Genomic DNA, 22,664 nt, shown 5'->3' with positions numbered 1-22,664 from the left:
AGAGCAGACGGGCTCATGAATTTAATGACACTTTAGGGACTGTTGACCGAAGCTGGCCAGAGCAGACATATTTTTCCAGGCGTCTGATAGAGACTCCCTGTGCGAGTAGCTATAGCGAACATTGTGTGAAGCTGTAAAAAGTAGGTCATGCATAGAGCAAATACTTTTATCGTTCTCTTAAGTGCCTTTTAAGCCATAAATCACAGCTCTGTCTATATATGACATCTTTGTCTCCAACTCATGTATTCAAAGCAAAATCCCCAAGGGGGTGTAAAACAAGACTTCATAGCAATATAAAGCTTTGTTAGAAAATTCTCCTTTGAAGCCTGTAGATTGTGCTTTTGATCTTTTACTGAAAAGAGTGTCTGTGCCCAGACTACATGTATACAGGCCACGTGTGCATGTGTGCATGTGTGTGTGGACATGGTGATTCCTTGTGGAACTGCCACATGTTTGGGTGTGTCTGTGTAACAGTATAACCTCAGTCTCATAATCTATGTATGGATATTGAATTTCTGGCATCTCAGAGTCTTTCTCTAACGTCATAGGTTTTCCCATGTAATTCTGTGGCTAGCCACGTAGGAAAAAAAAAGACATTTTATTAGCACTTGAGTGTGTTTGACATAGTTAAATGCTTCCAAATGTTTTTTAACTTTCTATGAAATATGTAGCTATTGTTCCTTCCAAGGAGATTTAAATTATTTCATATCCATTATTGTTTTAAACTAGGGAGGGAGAGTCTTGCAAGGAAAAGCCCAGCCCACACCGACAGGGCCATTTGGTCAGGTGCCAGTTTTTTCACCTGTCAAGTTCCCACGTTCAGCTAGTGGAGCAGAGGTCAAGGTGTCATTGATTGTGCCTGATTACAGTGTTTCCATTTAGGATACTTAGAAACTCAAGACAGAAGACACATGTTGTCACTAAATTGTCTCCTAAGTTAGCACTGAGTGCCCTGGAGGCTGTTTTTCAGTTTCAAAGCCATGATAGCAATTATGTGGTAGGTGAAATATTTTATATTAACTTGAAGTGTTATAAGCTGATACAGTCCTCAGTGGGTCATCTTGTGAAATGTGGCAGGCAGTCGTAGCAGAATCGCGTATATTTCCAGCCCTTGTACATAGATAGATAGATAGATATATTAAGACTTATTCGCTAGTATGTGGTTATTTTTATCATCAGTACCCACGGATTAGTTTTGCTCTCTAAAATTGGAAAGTCGCATATAGAATAAAGAGTTTATATGTAATTTTTATACAATTTTGAGTTGAATTGTTTCTTTGCTTCCCTTAGGAGTCTTGCCTTATGCGTCTATCCTTTCTTCCTAAATGAATCGTTCTTTATCTTTGCCTATTTTTGAACTTGCTAATCCTAGAGATAGAATCATATATCTTTCTATTAACTTGATTTGTTTTCATTCATCATTTTTTGAGATTTTTGTTTGTGTATTCATTCATTTTCCCTGTGAGTGGTGTTTAATGCTGATTATGCTACTCTTGGCCGTGGACGCCTCTGTTTTCAACTTGTGTGTGTGTTTTTATGAGGAGTTCCTTAATGATATAAAGACTATGCAGTATCCAAGAAAGCTAGCGACTTCTCAAGTGTTTCATTCATTCTTCCTTAAAGGCATTATAATTATGTTTTCTTTGGAGAAAAGTATTTCAGGAGAAACATCCAAAAAGTTGATGTTAAAATTCTATACATACATACATGTATATATTTATCCTCATATATATGTGTGTGTGTGTGTATATATATATATAATGAGAATTTTACAACAAAATCATCATCTACAAAACCATAATTCGTGTAGCTGATGGAACTGAGTGCAGGTCCTGCTAATGAAGGAATCAAAGATTTCATTGTAGGAGTTAGAAGCAGACGCTCTGAGTCTAGTGTTTTCCCTGAGAACAGCACTTTCCCTTGGCAGTGTCAGGCTAGAAGTTCATCTTGGTTGAAAGGAATTTTTGTGCCTCATTGCTAAACATGATACGACTTTTGACTGCAGATGGCTGTGGAATAACATTTCTGTGGTTTAAAATTCATGAATTTTAGCATTGCTTTTGTCTTCCCTGCTGATTGCCCGTCTAACCTCACCATCTCAGCTTCACCACGGTACTCAATTTTGGTTTTGGTTTGCTTCCAGGGAAGCTGATTCTTCCTCCTGATGTAGAGGCGGACTTGCTCCTGCCTTTTGATGGGGCCTTGTGACCCATGGCATTAGTCGAGTGTTCTTGTTTGCTGCCTACCACCTTCTAGTTGATGCAGCCCCTCTGAGAGATGCCGGTTCAGATAGAACCGTTTTCAGGGCATCAGGAAGAAACGAGGTCCTAGATGGCATTGTGTTCTCCATCAGACCCACATAAGATATTGCCTTTATAAATCTCCTTGAATTATTTAATGAGTCATGTTACTTAACAATAGTTAAGATTTGTATCGAACTTACCATATGCCTTACAAGACCCTCCAACACACAGACGATACCGAAAGGTGATAGGACTCATCCCCGAGTATACAGCTGCTGCGTAGCCGGTTAGCTGGTAAACGGCGAGCAAAGAGTTGGGATCAAGCAGTTGGCACCACCGTTCAGGTTTCAGTTGGGTATTTTTTGGCACTTTCAATTTAGGGAATCTGACTGAGTTTTCATTATGTTTATTTTAATATAAGTTGACATTACCAGAAGTTATTGAGACTTAAAAAAATATTGTGTTAATAGTTGTTGGGGGATAGTATTCTCATTGTGTGCCCATTCCATTTGGAGGAAAAGAAAAGATGTGCCCATTTTGACTCTAATCCTTGTGATGAAAGCAGAGGTCAGTACTTAATACCACTGGGGAAAGAAAGGATTCATTTGCTTGCTTCCTTGCTTACTGGTTGGTGTTTGAAACAGGGCCTGGCCCCGTCATTCACTATATAGCTCAGGATAGACTGAAACACTCAGCAATCCTCCTGCTTCAGCCTACTAAGTGTTAGGAATATAGTCATGAGCTACTATGACTGGCTCCAAAGGATATCTAAGGAACATAATATTAATCTTATTTACTAAGGAGTTTGTTTGCTTTTTTGGCAAGTAACTCTACAATATTCAGCAAGTCTCACTGGGTTCCCAGTGTTGAAGTAGAGCACTCCTCCAGGCTAACAAAGACCTGTCCTGGAGAAGGACCATATCCCCTGAACGGAGTGGAAGCAGCAGCTGCTGACCACCCAGGGATGAGGAGGGAGGTTTTCTAGACCAGCACCTGTGTTTTCTAGGGAGCAGGAAGGACCATGTTTGTTCTCTGAAGAAGTTGACGGCCGGGACAGGATGCGGGGGGGCGGGGAGGATATCTTGGGCAGAGGGAACAGCGTGATCAAAAGCAAGAGAAAATCTGAAATGATTTGCAGTAACCCAAAGTGAGCCTTGACAATCTTGTCCAGAGAAGTGCCAAGCTATTGAAGAATGTGAGCATGTGTTACCTGTGATCAGCGTTTGTTAACACAGAAGCACTTGGGTGTGTGGTTAAGGAACAATACAAGAGAACTTGAGAATCCAGGCGAGAACAGCAGCTAACCATGGTCAGATGATCATGGTCATCAGAAGCGTGGACCCCAGAGGAGAGGAGTATTACTTTTCCCTTCTAAGATTATTGTCAGTGTCTACATATGGCAGTCAGATCCCTCAGACCTCGAAGATCACTTGGTCATCTATCCCCTCCCCTTAGTCTTTGGGTTGGAAAGATTATTCATTTCATCACTATGGCCTGTAACACTGTGTTCTCCAGGTAAGTATTCAGATGGTAGGAGGGCTAATTAACTGATAGTTATTTTCTCTGGTGTACAGCCAGAGTAAATGTGACATTTCCATCAGGGTTTTTAGAAAGAATGGCAGGTCACCCTGACTCCTTTCTGGACTCCAGGAACAAAGCCCTTCCCATCATAGGTTAACAGTGCGGTGCCTGTTCCCCCTCACTCTAGAGAACAGGCATGCCAAGTCAGGCTTTGAAGGACTGTGCTGCTGGTCTGTAGGGCAGGAACAGTCACGTCACTTCCCCAAGTACCACAGCTGTCTTGTCCTTTGCTTAGCCTTCTTCCTCAAGTGAGTGCGAATGTTACAGAAAATAGTGATGGTGAGAGCAGAAGTCAGAATAGCAACAGCAGCGTTCAGAACCATCAGGGTAGCTAGAGCAGGCGACTGGTTGGTGGACGTCCCTCTGACGAGTGTTTCATTTTATAGCATCACTTGGCATTCAACTAGAATATCACAGTGTTACTTCCTGTTGTTTCTGCTGTGCTACCTTTAGCTCCTCATGGAGATTATGAGCTCTGGTATGTGTTAGAGATAGGGTTGGTTTGGTTTTTGTTTGCCTTTTTAGAAGGACGTTTAAGTCAGCTTTGACGGTGTCTTGGCATAGTGAAGGCTTAGTCCCTTCTCTGTTTAGGGGGTTTGGGTGGGTCACCCTCGTGTTAAGGCGGCAGTGAAGCACTGCACCTTCTTCTGTGGCTGTCAGTAACTCTGCTGTGTCCAAATCACAAAATACAAATCACACCCAAACGAGAATTTTAATGTATTTTAATGAAGCTAGAACCATCCTAAACCTTAGAAGATCCCCCCTCATTTAACTTTTAAATTCCAAAAAGTAGGTCAGTAGAAATATCCTGATTTAATTGATTTAATTTAAAAATGGAACTTTCTCAATATGAAGTGCAGATTTAAATACGAGAAATTATAGTAGGATTCATATCACTTAAGGGTTTGATTTAAGATATATTTAATCATAGCTTATAATTTATGTAGTAAAGAGAGGCCTAAACGTTGGACTATTCCAGTTGATAGGGGGACCTTTTGCCGTGGAATCACTCCAGAACTGCCTTTCTCAGTTGATAGGATGCGCCTAAGCTTTGTTCTCCAGGACTGTAATAGTCTCTGGGGAGAGACGTGAGCGTGTGGGATGTTGTCAGCTTTAAGGAATCTGCCTATGCACCTTCTCAGAGCCTTTTATACTTTTAGAATTTTTAAGTGGGGGGCTCTCGGTCTCCAGATTTGATCCATTTCAGGAATTTTATTAGTTTCAGTGTTTTTGAGACAGAGTCTCCCTGTGTAACTCTGGCTGGATTGGCCCCAATGTGCAGCCGTTCATCTCCTGCTTCTGCAGGGCAGGATCGCAAGTGTGCACCACCACACCTGGCTTGTGTTGGGCTCCATGAAGTAGGCTCCTGCTCTGTATAGGACTGGATGGGAATGTACAGGATGGCCTTGAGCCTGAAATTCTTGTGCTTTAGTGCTGAGACTCCCAGCATGTGCCCCGTGTGCTTTAGGGATGTCTACCTTTGAAAATGCTGAGAACATTTTCAGCAGTAGCAGTGAGGGGTCACTCTCTGGTGGGTCGGTTCTTAGGATGTTCTCCCGGCATGCCCCGAGAGTGGGGTGGAGTATGAAGTGGTGGTCTCCACATTGCAGCACAGCAGGAAGTTGTCATGAGTAGAAGTGTCACTGTGGCTTGGACTCTGCATTTATCTCCAACCCCACGTGTGGGTCACATGTAGTCAGCATCGCCCTTCGAGCTGGTGCTTGGGCACCGTTGGTTAAGAAAAGAACACTTGGGGCTGGAGAGATGGCTCAGAGGTTAAGAGCACTGGCTGCTCTTCCAGAGGTTCTGAGTTCAGTTCCCAGCAACCACATGGTGGCTCACAAACATCTGTAATGAGGTCTGGTACCCTCTTCTGGTGTGCAGATAGAGCACTATATACATAATAAATAAATTTTAAAAGAAAAGAATACTTTTTAGGTGAGTGACTGCATTTGGGGAGTAGTTCCTGGAACTCAGGGACTGAGCATCCATACTCTAAAGAGGCCCTGGCCTCTAGAGATGTACTGGAAACCAAGGGGAAGCAATCACCCTTTCCTCTAAAAAAGACAGAATGCCTGAGTGGATGGTCCCCTTCCTAAGAAAGAAGTACCACATGCAAGATTAACCACCTAATTTTAGTTTTCAATAAATCTCTTGAAGATTATATTTTACTAATGTGGTTTTTGTTTGTTTTGGGTTTTTTTGTTTGGTTGGTTGGTTTTTTTTTTTTTTTTTTTTGGTTTTTTGAGACAGGGTTCCTCTGTAGCTTTGGAGCCTGTCCTGGAACTCGCTCTGTAGACCAGAGCTGGCCTCAAACTCAAAGAGATCTGCCTGCCTCTGCCTCCTGAGTGCTGGGATTAAAGGCGTGCACCACCACCACCGCCCAGCTTTACTTACGTTCTTAAAAACCACTAGATCACACTTACTCATGTTACCATCTATGAATATCGTCTCTCTTGCTGAGAACAGATGAGCTTTAAGGAGCAGAGAGGTCAGGATTCTGCCTTGGAAATCAGCTTCGCATTCCTGGGCTTGCTTTCTCGCACCCTGCAAATACAGCTGCCGAGGAGTACTGTAAATACCGATGGCACAGAGACAGCTAGTCTCAACACACCGCGGTTGAGTAATGTCCTGCTAGCGGCAACATACAAAGCCGTCCTCGAGAGCAGGAAAAAGACCCAGTGCTTGACAATCACTCTGCAGGCTTTTACAATATCGGGAGGCAGAAAACAGAAATGAAGGGTGAAATTACTGAAGACCAGAGTTTTATACTTACAAGCAAAGTTACATACTTTAAAACTTCGGGGAGCAGGGGGCCAACTTAACGTTTAGTAAACTGACAAAACACGAGAGGTTCCTAAGACCCATAGTTCTTTTTACATGTATACCTGGCTTGGTAATACAGCATGAGTATTGCTATATTATTTGATTGATGAACTAATGAATTAATTTTTCATTAGCTAGTTAGAGAACCAGGAGAAAGCAGGACATAAAAAACAAGGAGAACTCAATAACCCTGGAGGATGCCATGGAGAAATCAGCTCCAGTGGCTACTGCTGCTCCCGTGGACTCCGTGGGTGGTCCAGCAGCCAGGGCTCCCTTTGTAGAACCAGCTGGTGAAAGGAAGGAATGTGGTAGAGGCCAGGGACCCATCTGTGTTCCATACCCCGGAAGAGAGGCTTCTGTGGATGCCATCCTTGCATTCACTCCAGAACCCCGTCATCTCCCCTGAGAGACTGGGAACTCTTCAGTCGGGATCCATCGCCTTGAGTCTGTGGTGCTTGGCCGTCTGTGACTGTCCAGGCTCTCACTATGTCTATTAACTGATGTCTGAGAATGGAGTGTGGAGATGGGTGTTAAGGGGCAGAGTGTGTCTGTGCTGTCTTGTGTCCCGGGTACAGCAGTCTGCTCCCTGCGCCTGACAAATAGCTGTGTACTCTCCTGCCTGCCTCTCCGCTGACCAGACTGCCCCTTTCTTCACAGGCCTCCCCGTGGACTTTCTCCAGCTATGAAACCTACATAGTGGGGCACCACGATGCTTCTCCTGTTGGCCATATGAGGATGAGGAGAAGCTGGCTTTGGAACAACTGCTGAGCACTCGGTGCGCCCAGCCTGCCCACTGGAGAGCCCACAACACAATGAACAAACTGACCTTCCATAACAACAGAGTCATGCAGGACCGGCGTAGCGTGTGTATCTTCCTTCCCAATGATGAGTCCCTGAACATCATCATAAACGTGAGTAGGTCTCCTCTAGGAGTGTTCTGATGGGCTGTTCCCCTGCCAGACCACACCCACATCAGGTAGTTCAGGGCGAAGTCATCAGAGAGTGAACAGAGATAATGTGGCAGACATCCTCCTAGGCATCCACATGGCTGGAAGCAGCATTCTGGCTCCGTTCAGCACAGCTACCTTCAGCAGTCTTAGTGGGGTAAAATTAGGAGTTAGGGTACTATGCTTAAAATAAAAAAAGTTTCTGTTTTTAAACTTTATTGAATAATTTTTCAGTTGAATTAACTTATTGAATTTCTCTATTTCTTTATCTTTCTGTGTGTTCAGCCATGGATCCATCTGGGGTCCTTTGGAATACCTTCCCTTTTCCACTCAGGTCTAGGGAATGCTCCTAACACTGCTGAGCGACAGGATCCCCTCAGATCCCACCGTCAGACTCAGCTTCTTCTTTGGCTTCCTCTGCTCCTAGTTTCTGTACTAGGAAGGATTCCTTTTGCTATTCCTACTGTGTGGGAGTCTCTTTCTTAGCTAAGAATTAATGCAACGAGCCGGGGGCCAGAGACTATAGATGGAGTAAGGAAGCCCAAAGCTGAACACTTTTGAACCTTGGTTTTTGCTTCTAAAATTGCTTGGCTTTCTGAATAAACTTTCTGTTTAAGTCTGTCCATTTGTGGGTTTTTTAAAATTTATTTACTTTATGTGCATTGATGTTTTGCCATGGGTGTCGGGTGCCCTGGAAATGGAGTTATGGACAGTTGTGAGCTGCCCTGTGGGTGCTGGAATTGAACCCAGGCCCTCTGGAAGAGCAGTCAGTGCTCTTAATCACTTGAACCATCTATATAGCCCCTGTTTGTGGTTTAAATGCTCAGAGTTGTCGCCCATGTCATAAAATGGTAGCCGTTGCTAAGTTTTGCATCTGCATCTTGACTGGTTTGATCAGTCAGCCTAAGCAATATCCCAGATGAGCTGAAGGGCCGTGGGTAAGCTGAGATGCTACCCCAGGCTCTTAAATCAGATTCAGATACTTAGTTAACCAGCACATTGAGGACTGGGATACTATTTTTAGTTTTCTCCTTTTAACTTTTAACAGTTAAATTACAATTTACACATTGCAAAGCGTAAAACTTTTAAATGTGCAGCCCAGTACATACACTGTTAGTATATACAGCCATGTAACCATTGCCCAACGTAAGATACTAATTTCCATCTTTCTGAGAAGAAAGACCCTTGGTGATGCTTCATGACAGTAATCCGTTGTCCTCGGCTCCTGCCACAGGAGCTATGTGATGCATTCTTCTCATCTCCAATACTTCTCACTCAGCATCTGGCCCATGAAATTGACACAGCAGTGTTTGTTTTCATTATAAGATAATATTTCAGCAATGTGGCCGTGCCCCATTTAGTTACTCACTCACTGTGGCTGACTGATGGTGTGTCATTTGACGTTCCAGACTAATATGAAGGAAGCTGCTGTGAGCATTTCGGGGTAGCCCCACAAACATAGACACACACTTGTCAGAGTAGATGTGTGAATCGCAGACCACCACCGCGAGACAGCGAGCGCCCTGGGCAGGAACTGCCAGGCAGATTCATGGCAGTCGATTTTGTACCTATCAACCTGTTTGTTTGTTTGTTTTTGTTTTTGAGACAGGGCTTCACAAAGTAGGCCAGGGTGGCCTGTAAAAAACTATGTAGACCAGGCTAGCCTCGATCCCACAGAGATCTGCCCACCTCTGCCTTCCAAGTGCTGGAGCTAAAGGCGTGGGCCGCCATGCACAGACCTATCAATTTTCATATTGTTTCATATTGTTTCTTTCCCTTAACTGCATTCTGATGGAACTAAGGAAAACTTAATTCACCCCTTGAATTAGTTTCCTGCTGGTATGCTATGTAGTTTTAATAATAATCTTTGTATAATGGGATGGTTATGCAGAGCAGATACGACATTGAAATAACCTCATTAAAAGCTTAGACTGCAGCAAGGTTCTGCCTGTAACCGTAGACGCCTTGGTCTTCCTCAAGTAGCCAACAGTTTCCTGATTTTCCCTTGCCGCCTGGTTTCTGCTCGTATGCATTTTGGAGCATCAAACCTGTCTTCCGGGTAGTCTCTAGTGATGGCTACCTTCCTGATTGGGGGACTTGAAGTTGATTTTGGTCATGCAGAGCCCAGAGTGCAGAGTTCTCTTCACAACACTTGATTTCTAAAGCCTGATGAAAATTGAAAACATATCAGTGTAGGTATCAGCAACGTAAATGGAAATGAAAAGTAAAACTCTACCGTAGATCTGTCATGGTGAGGAACACTGAGGTGACTGCAGTTTCTAAAGGCGTTCGCTGACACCGGAGTCTCCAGTCACTGAGGGAAATACTCTTGGAGAACAGACTGACAGACGCAGGCAGACTCACGGCGTGTCTTATGGTATCTTACCTAGCATGCTTTAAACGCCTCTTTCTACTGTCAACCTCCGTATTTTTTCTTTCATCTGATTGCTGTCTAATAGAATTAAGCAAAAGTTACCTTAATGTGGTGATGTGGGTTAGTTTTCCCCATAGCTGCTGCTATGTAGATCAGTGGCTTTAAATCTTGACTGTCCCCTAGAATTGTTGGGGGAGGGGCTCAGCTCTGTGGGCGTCACCCATGGAGACGCCGGTGTATGTCTAGGGCAGGACACAGATGGCTGAAGTCCTAAGCAGGCAGAAGAGCCTGTGGCCCAGCCCCTCACTTCCTGAGGCCATTGACACCAGGGACCTTGTCTGAACTGTCTACTCCCTGGCTTTCTTTGCAGTCTTCGGCATGATTCTTAAGTCTGTTGTTCATGGTTTGGTTTGTTTTCCTCTTACGTGAAGAGGGGCTGGCTGTTCTATGCCTCGTGCGGAAACATGGCAAGGATTTAAAGACACTGTATGTAGAGCACGTTAGTGTCTGTCCTCGGAGTCGCTCAGTGAGTCGGTCGTTGTGGAGTGACATTGCCCTTGTCTAGATCCTTGTGCTCTTCATTCATTTCTTTAGGGCACTCTGCCATGCCGAGGCTCCCCTCCAGCAAGCCCTGGGACCTCAGGAAGGATGGGATACCCTGGAGCCTTACCCACTGCTAGAAGAACAGGCCAGAGTGCCCAGAACTCCTTTCCCCACAGCTGAGAAGGGCGATTTTGATGTTTACATAGTTGGGTGTAACAAATTAATTGTAGTAAAAAAAAAAGTTTATCAGTGCCCATCCCCAGCAGTGAGAGTTTTTCCCCCTCTCAGGTATAGGTGACTTCATATTGGCTTTCTGCATGTGGAATCAATTTAATGTTTTAATCATTTTGAATATCCATGAATTGTATTAGCAGGGGCTATTTTAAATCATCTTAATCATCAAATGAATATAAAACATAGAAACTTAAACAATAAAATTATGGTGAATATAAGAGGCGGAAAGTTTTCAAGGTGGCAGCAATCACAGAGCCAGAAGCTTATACCTCCCTTCCTGCAGCAAAGCGAACAATTCTTTCTTTCCAGAGAACAGTTCAGATATCCTTGCGTGGTAACACACTATTGGCACAGCGAGGATCAAACCCCCTTCCGCTTCAAAGTTCCATATGGAGGGTATTTTTAGGTAAAGCCCACGCTGTCGAGAGCGTAGTGCTTCTAAAGTTCCCATTGCCCCTGAAGACGAGAAGAATTACAAAACTTCACAGTCAGCCATGTGGCTTTATAAAGACTGTGCTCTGCACACACCCAAGGCTGGAGATTGCTTTCACAGCAGGTAACCCTTTCAAGCCGCATCCTTATTTAATTATAGTTTTTAAACAAGCACACTGCACTTACTTGATGATTGTTAGAGCGCTTCAGCAGAAGGCTCCAGACACTTGATTTAAGTAGCGGGACAGTATTAACTAGATGGGATGCCTGGAAGAGAGGCGCACGGCCTTATTTAGTCAAGATTCACCACATACTTTATTTTACAAACATTGGGTTTGGAATTTGGAATTCGGCTGCTTGCTTGTCCCATTTCACCCTGGCTGCTCCATATCCAGCCAAGCCAACCAAAGTTTAAACAGCCAAGCTAAGGGTTAAAAGTGCCCCAGAGCAGTGCGGCATTTGAAGTAAGTTTCGAGTTTATGGAGCTCGGGGTAAGAGTTGTCTGTCATTGTGGCCCTTTTTTCCTCCTGTCAGTCTGTTCAAGCTTCTTTGCGGCAGTATAGTTACGGCATGAAATACAAATTCAGTGTTTACAGTGAGTGTCGGAAATTAGTCCAACTTCTCTAGGACACAAGTCAAATACACCAAGCTGTTGGATAGAGCTAGCACGGGGTGGGGAAGGGGGCGGCAATGGGTCTTCTTGGTGAGGTGAACTTGAGCTGGGTGCTGGCTCTGCAGCTAGAGGCACGGGCTGCTCCTCCAGAGGGCCCAGGGGACCCGATGCTCTTTTCTGGCCTCAGAGGGCACTCTACACATGGGTACACAGACCCATTCAGGCAAACGTGTTTACAATATCGCTGGATGGCACGTTCATAAGCGAGAGTGTCCGTGGGGGTAACTGAGGGGGCGGTCTCTAGGGGACCACAGTGGAGGTGCCCCGGAGCTCGCTGGGAATCGAGTCCTGCATATAAAGGGACACTACCTGTGACCGCTCATCTTTACTGTCACCATGACAGGATCTAGAAACTTCACAGCATGGCTGTTCCCAGATACAGGAAGACACATCCTAAATGTGGGTGACCACCATGCCCTGGGATCCCAGACTGAGTAAGATTGACAGAGTGAGCAGCAGCATTCCCTTCTCTGCTGACTGGGTGCCTCGTGACCCCGCCTCAAGCCCCTGCACCCACCACACCCCACCCTCCCACAGCAATGGAATGCAGCTCCTTGTAAGCCAGAACACAATGTGTCCTTCCTCCTCAGGTGCTTGTCAACTATTTTGTCACAGTGGCAAGAAGTCCCTAAAGCCACCACAGCTTTCTTCAGTCCCTGGGGCTTGGAGAATTTGACAGGTCCCTGTGGCCTTCAGTGTATTCTGCTCTTTCCAGTGGGATTTTGCATAATTTTCATTTTCTTAATTTTAGTCCTGGGCATCCAGAGGAAATGAGGTCACCATGGTGGAAACGCACCTGCACTCTGACAGTCCCTAGCCTTGTTCAGGGCCGTCAGCTGTGCCCACTGATAACTGAAGAGACCAAGTGTAGTGTGTCCACACAGGCTCAAGTAATAAGCCACACCAGGAGAGAGAGCTTGTCATTTACAACAATATGGGTAATTCCGAAGAACATTAAACTAAATGTCATAAGCCAGGTACAGACTGCATGGTCTATTTGTGTGGAATCCAAAAAAGGCTACCTCATAGAAACAGAGTGTAAGGCAGTTACTGTAGGTACCAGGGCCTGAAGTAGTCAAGGCGGGGAGGTGTTGGTCAAAGGATCCAAAGTTTCATCTGCAGGATGAATCAGTTCAGGAAACCTATGTAGAATGGCAATTGTAACTAGTCTTGTGCTGACTGAGAGCAGATCTTAACTACACACCAAAAAATAATAGCTATGTGAAGCGATGCATTGGTTAATCCATTCTGTAGGGTATACATATATCACAGCATTGAATACTATGTAAAAGCATATCCATTAAAGTAAGAAAAAATGTTGTGAGAGCAAGCATACATATGTGTAGTGGAGCGAGCTCCTCTAAGGGACCTCTGAAGGGCCCATTTGTCCTGAGATTATGAGTCCTGTGAAAGATTGTGTTGGTGCTCTGTTAGCGCTGTGAAGAGTGATACTGTGATAACGGTTGACACACAGCCGGCGGTGCTGATGTGAGCAAGTCCTGTTGGAAAGTGGCTGATTGTGGCTCACTGGGGGCCGAATTTGACTATCTCAAGTGTCTTTTCTCTTCCCTTTTACAGGTTAAAATTCTCTGTCATGAGTTGCTGGTCCAGGTGTGTGACCTGCTCAGGTTAAAGGACTGTCACCTCTTTGGTCTCAGTGTTATACAAAGTAAGTCTCAGTTTGTTCTCTGTCAGCCAAGTATCCCCGAGGAAATGACACCTAAAGCCACCATGCTGTGTAACCTGATTGTCAGATACCCATCAACTAATCTTCATTCTTAGTCTGGTATTTATTTTCCGATATCAGCATGATGTACTTTTTACATGAGTCGGGATTTTTATTATATTTATTACGTTTTGAACTTAATAGCGATTCCTTTTTAGGAATCTAGATGCTCATATATCTGTTCCCTATTTTGTTTTGTTTTAGCGAACCAAGTTTGATTTTTGTTTAGTTTTCTTGTACACAGACCAGCTGTAGCTGGGAGGAAAGTAGATGTTCTTGTCAGTTATCATTACGATCTCTAATAACTGTAAGTGATAATGGCTTGTAGCATCACAAAAATGTTGAGCTCAGTAAAGCTGCCTTTCTTCTGTTTAGATTCTTGGTTAGCAATGTAACAGATGATTCACCGAATTTTATTTTCTGGTTTTCTTTGTGCTCTTCTCTTTTTCTGGTCAGGCTGTATGACTTTGAAACACAGTCATTTTCTTCCTCCATTACATGAGAAATTTGATTTCATAGACGCATTGCCGTCTCGTGTGCTTTACTTAGCTCTAGGCTCTTGGGACCACCTGCATCCGATTGATAAAAGCTGTCCCATGTCGGTTTGTATCTGGAAATTCCTCTGCGTTAGTTTTCTGAATTCCAGAGTCTTTTAGCATTTCTGCTCATCTTTTTCAAGGAGATTTACTTGTATTTAATTATGCTTTCTATGTTTATGTGGATATTTACTTGAATCAGTTTAAATCTAAACTGATTATGTTAGCTTGAGAATCTGGACTGTGCTGTGAATATTCACATCTGCCGAGTTCGAGAACGTACTGTGGTCAGCAGATAAAGCCAGCTCCCTTCCTCTGAATGGGAACTGTGCTCAGTTGTCTAGGAACATGGGATGGAGACTACAGAGGGCCCTAGACTAAGCTCCATCCATAACTGTGTCTGTGCAGACCGCCGTCATCTTTCTAGGAAGGGTCTAAACAGTGCTTCTCAACCTTCCTAGTACTGTGACCCTTTAATACAGTTCCTCATGTTTGGTGACCCCAATCATAAAATTATTTGGTTGCTACTTCATAACTGTAATTTTGCTATTGTTAATGAATTTTAATGTAAGTATCTGTGTTTTCTGATGGTCTTAGGCAGCCCCCTGTGAAAGGGTTGTTAGACCCCCAAAGGGGTCGCAGCCCATGGGTTGAGAACCGCTGGTCTAAAAGCAATAAGATGCCTTACAGACTCCAAGCGGCTCTTCCTGTGGTCTCCTCAAGGCTAATTCTTCCTTTTGCACCTGCGGCCAGACTGTTGATCTCTGTGGTTCAACAAGTCGGTCCAAGGAAACCAGTTCCTAGCTTCCTTCCATTTCCAAGGGGAGTGTTTGAGATGCTCTATAGAAGAGAATTTGCAGTGTGGTGAAAGCGTCAGAACAGCAGCCGGGTGACCAGGTTCTGATTCTGGCTCTACCGCTGGCTAGCAGCGAACCTGCAGACAGGCCACCAGGCTTCCTCATTGTCAAGTTGTTTCACATCAGTTAGAAATTGGAAGTGTGCTTGAGAATTTGTCTCACAGGTTTTGTTTGATTGGTATGGTTTTGGACTCCCAGCCCAGTTGAGCAGGGAGTCTAGAGAGTTCCAGAAAGCCAGGCACCTGCAGGCACAGCTTCCCCACTGTCAGCCCCAACCCTGGTGTGGTGACCAGTGAACCCACCCCGAGTCCATCATCTGTCCCCAGGTTCACTCGGGTGTTTGTATCCCACGGCTTTACATGGATGTATGGCATGTGGTCACGGTGTGCAGGATGACGTCACTGCCCCAAGCCATTCACACCATTGTGGATTCTCAGCTGAAATTCTCCTTGTCCGTTGAGTAGTTGGAAAGAATTTAATTCTCAAGTAATTCAGACACTGGCATTTTCAAATCCAGCCATTCCAGCACTCTTCTCGAAAGCTTTCCAAGGGGGGGATCTGAGCACGAGGAACCCTAATGTCATCCCAGTTCTGCAACTTTCATTTTAAAATAATTTCAAACTTCCAGCAATGTAAGAAGACGATAGAGATGTTCTCAGGTGTTAACACCAGAGCGCATGTCTTCTCCATCTGTGATCTACCTGTTTCCCATCTTTCCAACATCTCTTACATAACCGTGGTGGGAACTTCATTGTCAGGAAGTCGGCACGCTGATGCCGAGGAGCCTGGAAATAGCCATCATAGTCCAGGGACTATGGACTATCAGGGACTATGATAGCCTGGCTCAGGTCTGTTCTTCAGCCATTCCATCACCCCTCCTTGTGATCTTTGCTTTTTCTTTTAAGAGAAGAGACAAGTTACTTTGTGTAATGTCTTTTAATTTGATTTGGTTCATGTTTCTTCATGATTAATTCAGGTTATGCCTGATTTGGGTGGAAATATCAGATAAATGATAACACAATAGTTACTTATGCCTTAATGGTGATGTTAGCTTTTGGCAAAAATTTCTCCACATGCGTTCCTTGATATTCATGAGCTCATATTAACCCTTATTATAATCTAGTTCCATGAGATTCTTCCTACCCCTTCTTCTTTTCCTTGGACAGTGTAAAACCTGGGTTATTTGCTCAGGCATTTAGGATGTGCCATAAAGGATGCTGCAGAGGCACAGCTACTAGGGCAGGTTATAGGGAGGGGACACCCATCTGCTCTCATTGGATACCAGTTTCCCTGTGTTCAGATACCCAGAGTTCTTAAGCCAGACAGAGCTGGTCACACTGTCAAGTGATAGACACATAAAGATAATTTTAAAATATGCATGTGCTCATGAACTCAGAGACTCTGGCAGCATACACGGGGCCTGTGCAAATAAATCTAAGCCAAATGGAGTCTCAGCCCCAAGAGGGGGAAGTGGTTCCCATGCCTAACCAAGAAGCATCTCTAATTAACAACCACTCACAGAGGAAAAATGAGTTTGTCCTGTGGAGTGTCACTGGGGAAACAGCCCACCACCCTCAAGGGCAGGCCCCCTGTCTGGCGGTAGATGGCCAACACAAAACAAACTCAGTACACAAAACGGACACTTTTTTTGCAAACATTTTGTCTCCTAGTGCTTTGTTTGGGCCTTTTTTTTTTAATCTTTACTGGCCTTTTGCTTGTATCTTACAGTTTCTGATTTTGTATTTTTATAGATTACGTGTCTGTATTTCTTGTGTTTTTTCTTTGTTTTGTTTTAAATGTTTTGGTTTGCTTTATTTGCCTGCTTGTTTCCTAAAGAGAGAAGGCATGGAGTTGGCTGAGAGGGGAGATGGAGATGATGTGGAAGGGAATGGGAGAGAGGAAACCATGTTCTGAATATATTGTCTAAAAAGTTATTTTCGACAATATATAAAATGAAAATATGCGTGAGCTATGAGGCAAGGTGGTAGCACTCACTGACCTGCTAATTGGGTTAAGCAGCACCTCCTGTCTTTCCTCTTTGAGGCGTCTCATCCCTTCTTTCATGTTAAGAGGACTGAAGAGCCCATTTATAGCCAGAGTAGCATAACTGTCCTAATGGCATCTTCCAGCTTGGTTTTACACTCACTCATCTCTCATAAGTTCCAGTGGGCATATTTTCTGTTCACTCTAACAGCAAGTCACCCCCTCGAGGGATTGTTTGGTGTTAACTCTTGGCTTTTCTGATAAGTTAGATCCCAAAGGCAGAGCCAGTAGTGGTTTGTTATTCTGGCAAGCTGTGCTCTGGCGTGGAAAATGGATGTTTTTAAAGTCAGCTCTTCACAAAGCAGGTGTCATGCCCACTCTTGGAAGTGAGCTATCATCAATGTTTAGTGTCTCACAGAGGTTGGTCTGGTGCTGCCGCTGGATCAGTGTTTTGCATTTATGAGAAGCGTGTTCTGTACACCGAACCAAAGTGTGTTTTCTAAGATGCATGTCCACGGGAGTGGGTGCTGGATGCTGTCTACAGATTCTGGAAGCTAAGCACAGGGAGAGTTAGAAGCCCCAGTTCTTCTGAGCATTGCATGTTCTAGAATCTTGAGTTCTGTGTTGCAGAAGCAAGAGAATTCATAACCTCATTAATGTCTAGCTAATACACCTTGGATTTTTTTGTGTCTTGAGTTTTCCTGGTTCACATTTTATTTATAGATCATGAGGCTGTATTTATTGAACTGTCACTTTGCATATTTTTTTCTTTGAAACAGATTTTTTCCCTTTAGCATCTTGTCTTTTTTTTTTAATGTGCAGATAATGAACACGTATATATGGAGTTGTCACAAAAGCTTTATAAGTATTGTCCAAAAGAATGGAAAAAAGAGGCCAGCAAGGTACGACAATACGAAGTCACTTGGGTGAGATTGCATTTATGCGCAAACTTCTTTTTATTCTTTAAAGCTGTTTATTTTAGCTGTCACGTTAGGAAAAGTCTTAAGCAGCAACTTCTCCAGTGGAGAATGAGGAAAGGAAATGAATTCTAGGTGCTGAAACGTCTTGTGGCTTGGGTGTGAATACCTGACAGCGTAAACTACCTATTGGTAGTAATGTTTTAGTAATCTTGGGGTAATGTCTGGGGTGAAAAGCATGAGAAAGTATTTGCTTTTCTCCTGTGACAGTGTTGTCAAAACTTGCCAGAGTCTTTAGTAATTTTAAATTTGCCTTCTTAGAGTTCTTGCATTCAGGCCTTTGTGGTTTTACTGTGCTGGCGTCTTTATGTAGTAAACATCAGTTCCATCTGAGCGAGGGAGCAGGCACAGGGGGGCTGTGTGGTTTCCCCATCACCCTGGTGAGTCAGGAATGAAATCGCACTTCTAATCCAGATTCTCCCGTAGCAGTGTAGGATTCTTGGGCTGCACTGGAAGGCGGACTTCAAAGCCAGCCACAGAGTAAAACACTCCAACGTTTAAGTAAACAAGCAGCATATTAGAATGTGGCATGTGGAATGCTGAGGGAACAAGAGAGCACTTGTAATAGGGAGCAAATGGTCACCACAGGGGACAGAGCTGGGCCAGAAGCCGGATCTCAGCTAGAAATTTCCATGGTGTTTATTTTTATCTTCCCTTATGTTCCCATTGGCATCACCACGGATGAGAATCCAAAGAGGGAGGGTGCCTTGTTTCGCCTTGTAACTTTTTGGTTGGACGTGGACCTGGTGTCTGCATGGGACAACAGTGCCTACTACAAGCCCCACATTCCAAGCATATAAAACCTCTCTGTGCAGGGGAATGTGCTTTGCTAGCGATGCCAGTGTGACTGCCTTTGAGGCCCGCGGTGGAGGTAACTACACACAGCTCACTGCCCATGTCTCCTTCTTAGGGCATCGACCAGTTCGGGCCTCCCATGATCATCCATTTCCGGGTGCAGTACTATGTGGAGAATGGAAAACTGATCAGGTATGAAGACGAAGCAGTCGTGAGCCTGGGCCTTGGTCTCCTCCACAGCACGTTTCCCTGATACACACCGGATACATCATGGTGTTCTTTGCTTTCTTCTCCCGCTGGAATGTAAAGTCTACAACAGCAGCAGTCTGTTCGCTTGCTTGTCTTTGCACATTCGTGTATTGTCGGTGCCTAAACACAGGGTACATTTGTTGCCGAACAAGTGTTTGTGGGCTAAGTAAATCATAGGCTAAAGGTGACAATGTTAATATCACTGGCTCACATTTCCACTCACAGTCCCCAAGAAGGAACCGTGACTGTTGTAAAGAGACTCGTTAAATATGAGTCTGTTCTTGTTTGTTTGTTTTGGGGTGTTTGTTTGTTTGTTTGTTTTGAGATATGGTTTTTCTGAATAGCCCTGGCTGTCCTAGAACTCACTATGTAGACCAGGTTGGCCTCAAACTCACAGAGATCCACCTGCCTCTGATTCCTGAGTGCTGGGATTAAAGGCATGTGCCACCACCGCCTGGCAATTGTATTCTTTTCCAGGCGGGACAGGGCCTCAATCTCTCACGCCACTGAGTTTTAGGGGTCACTTGGTTTTCTCTTGAGGTCTTATTTGCACTCTTAGCCAGTGGTTCAGAAGCTAAGAGCGAACCTCGAGGCGCTCCCTGTGGAATTCGAGGGTACACTCTGAGGGGCGGGGAACAGGGTTCTTCTTCTCAGAGGTGGATGTGTGATCTGCACCATGATGTGGTTCTGAATCTCTTTCTTTGGTGTGGGATTCAATGTTAGAGAACGTGAAGAGATCGCATATTTGGCCGACAGAAACCACAAGAAATAAGAACTTGTCTACCTTTACCTTGAAGGATGCTGGGCCAATGTAATGTGAAAAATTAGCACTTAATTTTTTTTTCTGTTATTATCAGCTGCAAAGGAAGAGTAAGAGGTACTAATACCCAGACTGTTTCTAGAGGCTAGAAACCTCACTGGTTTGCCTGTTGTGTGATGTGCTCACCCACTTTACCTGGTTCTATGGAATGCCCTGCAAGGAAGGAAAATAAAGTGCTTGGCCACTAGTAAACCCCACAGGGCTAACGAATGTTAACCCTTGACTTCTGTGTGCCCCTACCCCCACTATTAACCCCAAAGAGGGGAGGAGAAAGACCACAGACCCAAATCATCTTGACCAAATTAATTAAAGCAAGCTTTTTTATCCATCTACGTGGGCTGCCTTCCCTAAGTCGGAGTTTGAGGGGTCAGCATTGGATGTGAGGAAGACAAGGCTTCTGTAGCTCAGGGTAGGGGGTTTCCAGATGGGGGATTTGTAGGCAAAATAGGCGGGGTTACAGGAGCAGAACATAAGCACAGCAAGTGAGTCCTGACGGCCACCTGAAACAATAACACGGTTGTCATGACAACAGGCAGTCATAGCGAGGTAGTCATAGATGGCCCTGCAACCTTTTGAAACAAAGGGAGGGGAGTAAATTGGTTATAAACAACTTTTTAGAACAAAGACATGATCGCCATTCCTGGAACAGGCAGCACAGAACCATTTGTAGTTAAGGTTACAGGTGGGGCATAGCCCACCCCATCTCTGAGAAATAGAGGTTTAATCATAAACAGGAATAAACCTAGTTTGTCCTTACTAGAAGATGGAGGCAGGCTGGGTTCTCAGCACCCTACCGACAGCATGTAACCGGTGTCATAAAAGGCAACACTGAAAGGTGCCCTGTCTGTGGGAAGGAATGCCATGGATGCCTCCTTTCTGAGCTCTGTATTCTTAGCCTTGGTCTTAGTTAAAATGGACCCTTATGCTCTGTTCCCTGCCGATGAGCCGTGACCTCAGGAACACAGTCTGAAGTAGGGAGAGTGGTGACCTCGCTGAGGGTGTGCATGTCTGTGATGGTTCCCCTTAACTGCAGAGCTATCCAAGAACATTTCCGTAGAGCTGACTAGATGTCCTGTGACCCACCCACCCCTGCCACCACTACAGCCAGCGCTTTCTGCTCATCTCAGCCGAGACTGAGTTTATTTCTGGCTCAAGTGGATTACAGAGCGTGCACTGTTGGTATTTCCTCTTGGGGGAAGCATCATGGTTGTCATGACGTGCCTGGGAAAACACTCTGTAAGACGGCATCCTCTTCCTGTAACCCAGGGCAGGTGTAAGGGAAGCTCTGGTCCATTCTTCCTCAGCCACAGGAGAGTAACAGACCAGCGTTGATGTGCAGGGGAAGAATAAACATTGAGCAGACTGCCAGTGCCCAGCTTCCAGCATGACCACTCTGTGTTCTGTGACGTACTTGCCTTACTGGAGTGGCATTCCTCAGACTTCCCTTTCTTTGAACAAATCAAAGGCTGTGGGCCTTAGAGTGTGTTTTGGCATCTGGGCCTTCTGACTCCTGCAGCCTCCTGAGGTGGTAATCTGGTCCCAGCTTGGGCCTTCGGCCCTTGGTGACGTGGGTACGGGGAAGAGAAGCCAAGGACGTCTGCCGGCAGATGCAGAGTGAGATTTGGGTTCTGTTGACATGTTTGTGCTGTTTTCCTGTGTTCTAGTGACCGCATAGCGCGGTATTATTACTACTGGCACCTGAGGAAACAGGTCCTGCACTCTCAGTGCGTGCTCAGAGAGGAGGCCTACTTCCTGCTGGCGGCCTTCGCGCTCCAGGCTGATCTCGGGAACTTCAAAAGGAATAAGCACCGTGAAAAGTACTTTGAGCCCGAGGCTTACTTCCCGGCATGGGTAGGTACTGTCTGGATTCCCCGTCCACCCATTCAGGTGCACCACCTTCTTTGAGAGATGAACCTGCGGGTTCTGGGGACAGTGAAACTGCTCACGATGCCCAAGTACAGGAGCTCGGTACACTGCAGGTCTCTCCCAGTCTGCTCATAGCTGAGGAGGCTCACCGGCCAGCCTAGATGCAGGGGACCGCAAGTGTCCACAGCCCCCTGTTGGATGTGTGTGGTGGTGGCACTCAGGATCCTCCTGCTGACATGCATTTTCTCCCTTTGAGGAAAAAATGGTGGCTTCTCAAGAGATGAGGTCATTCACAGTTTTAATGGGCTGAGAAAAGAAATCTAAATCAACTTTTGGCTCTGCCCTCTGTGTCCTTCCCTGCCAGGCAAGGAGCCACCCTCTTCTGTCAGTGAAAAGGTAGATGTAGGTCAGCAGGCTCCCTAGCCTGTTGGGTTGCCGTTCTTCCGGCAGGCCACCCTGGCCCTCTCTTCCGAGTCCTCCGCTCTGGCTCTAGCTCACTCTCCTGCAGTAGATAGTGTTCACAGAACAGTGGGTCACCTGCGTCCACAAAGCAAAGCCACCTGGCTTGCTTCCTGTCTCGGGAAAGCTTGAAAAAGCTAAAGATAGGCCAAGTGTTTTTGATTTTTCCAGCTTCTTCCTTCCAGTGTGCATACCTTGGTCCACTTCCGCCTGCCCGCTTCCGCTCAGCTGTACACATTGCTGATTTGGCAGATACTTTTCTCTTTCTGTGGAGTTTTTCTACTGCACATGGCAGTTGGCCATTTACACCAGGGAGATTTCATCCTGACCACTGCTTTCCATGACTACTGTCACAATATGCAGGTGACCCCTCAATATGTTTACACAGTACTGTTACATAGCCGTGCAGTCCTAAGTACCGCAAACTCAGAGCACCCCATAATGCTCCTTTCCCCAACTCCACAGACGTAGCCGACCTCCATATTTCTGGTATAGAGTGCTGAACATTGCCATTGGCCCGGTTGCCCCAAACCTGGCTGGCAT

The 22,664-nt window shown here is 45.1% G+C and overlaps 1 protein-coding gene across 2 annotated transcripts in view; it reads left to right on the top strand.

Annotated features, from left to right (window-relative positions):
* Positions 1–22,664, top strand: part of Frmd6 (FERM domain containing 6) — a 64,539-nt gene that overhangs the window by 20,186 nt on the left and 21,689 nt on the right. The window contains exons 2-6 of one of the 2 annotated variants that reach the window (XM_075948715.1): positions 7,308–7,561; positions 13,432–13,522; positions 17,778–17,857; positions 18,843–18,919; positions 21,461–21,647. In XM_075948715.1, coding sequence (XP_075804830.1) covers positions 7,463–7,561; positions 13,432–13,522; positions 17,778–17,857; positions 18,843–18,919; positions 21,461–21,647 — 534 coding nt within the window. In that variant the 5' untranslated portion in view covers positions 7,308–7,462. Of the gene's footprint in view, positions 1–7,307; positions 7,562–13,431; positions 13,523–17,777; positions 17,882–18,842; positions 18,920–21,460; positions 21,648–22,664 lie in introns of both variants that reach the window. The other variant, XM_075948714.1, reaches the window with a different exon arrangement.

The sequence above is a fragment of the Microtus pennsylvanicus genome, chromosome 14, assembly GCF_037038515.1.
Source record: "Microtus pennsylvanicus isolate mMicPen1 chromosome 14, mMicPen1.hap1, whole genome shotgun sequence".
NCBI classification, from domain to species: domain Eukaryota; kingdom Metazoa; phylum Chordata; class Mammalia; order Rodentia; family Cricetidae; genus Microtus; species Microtus pennsylvanicus.
Note: the sequence above shows the minus strand (reverse complement) of the source record. Positions and strands in the feature narration are given on the sequence as shown.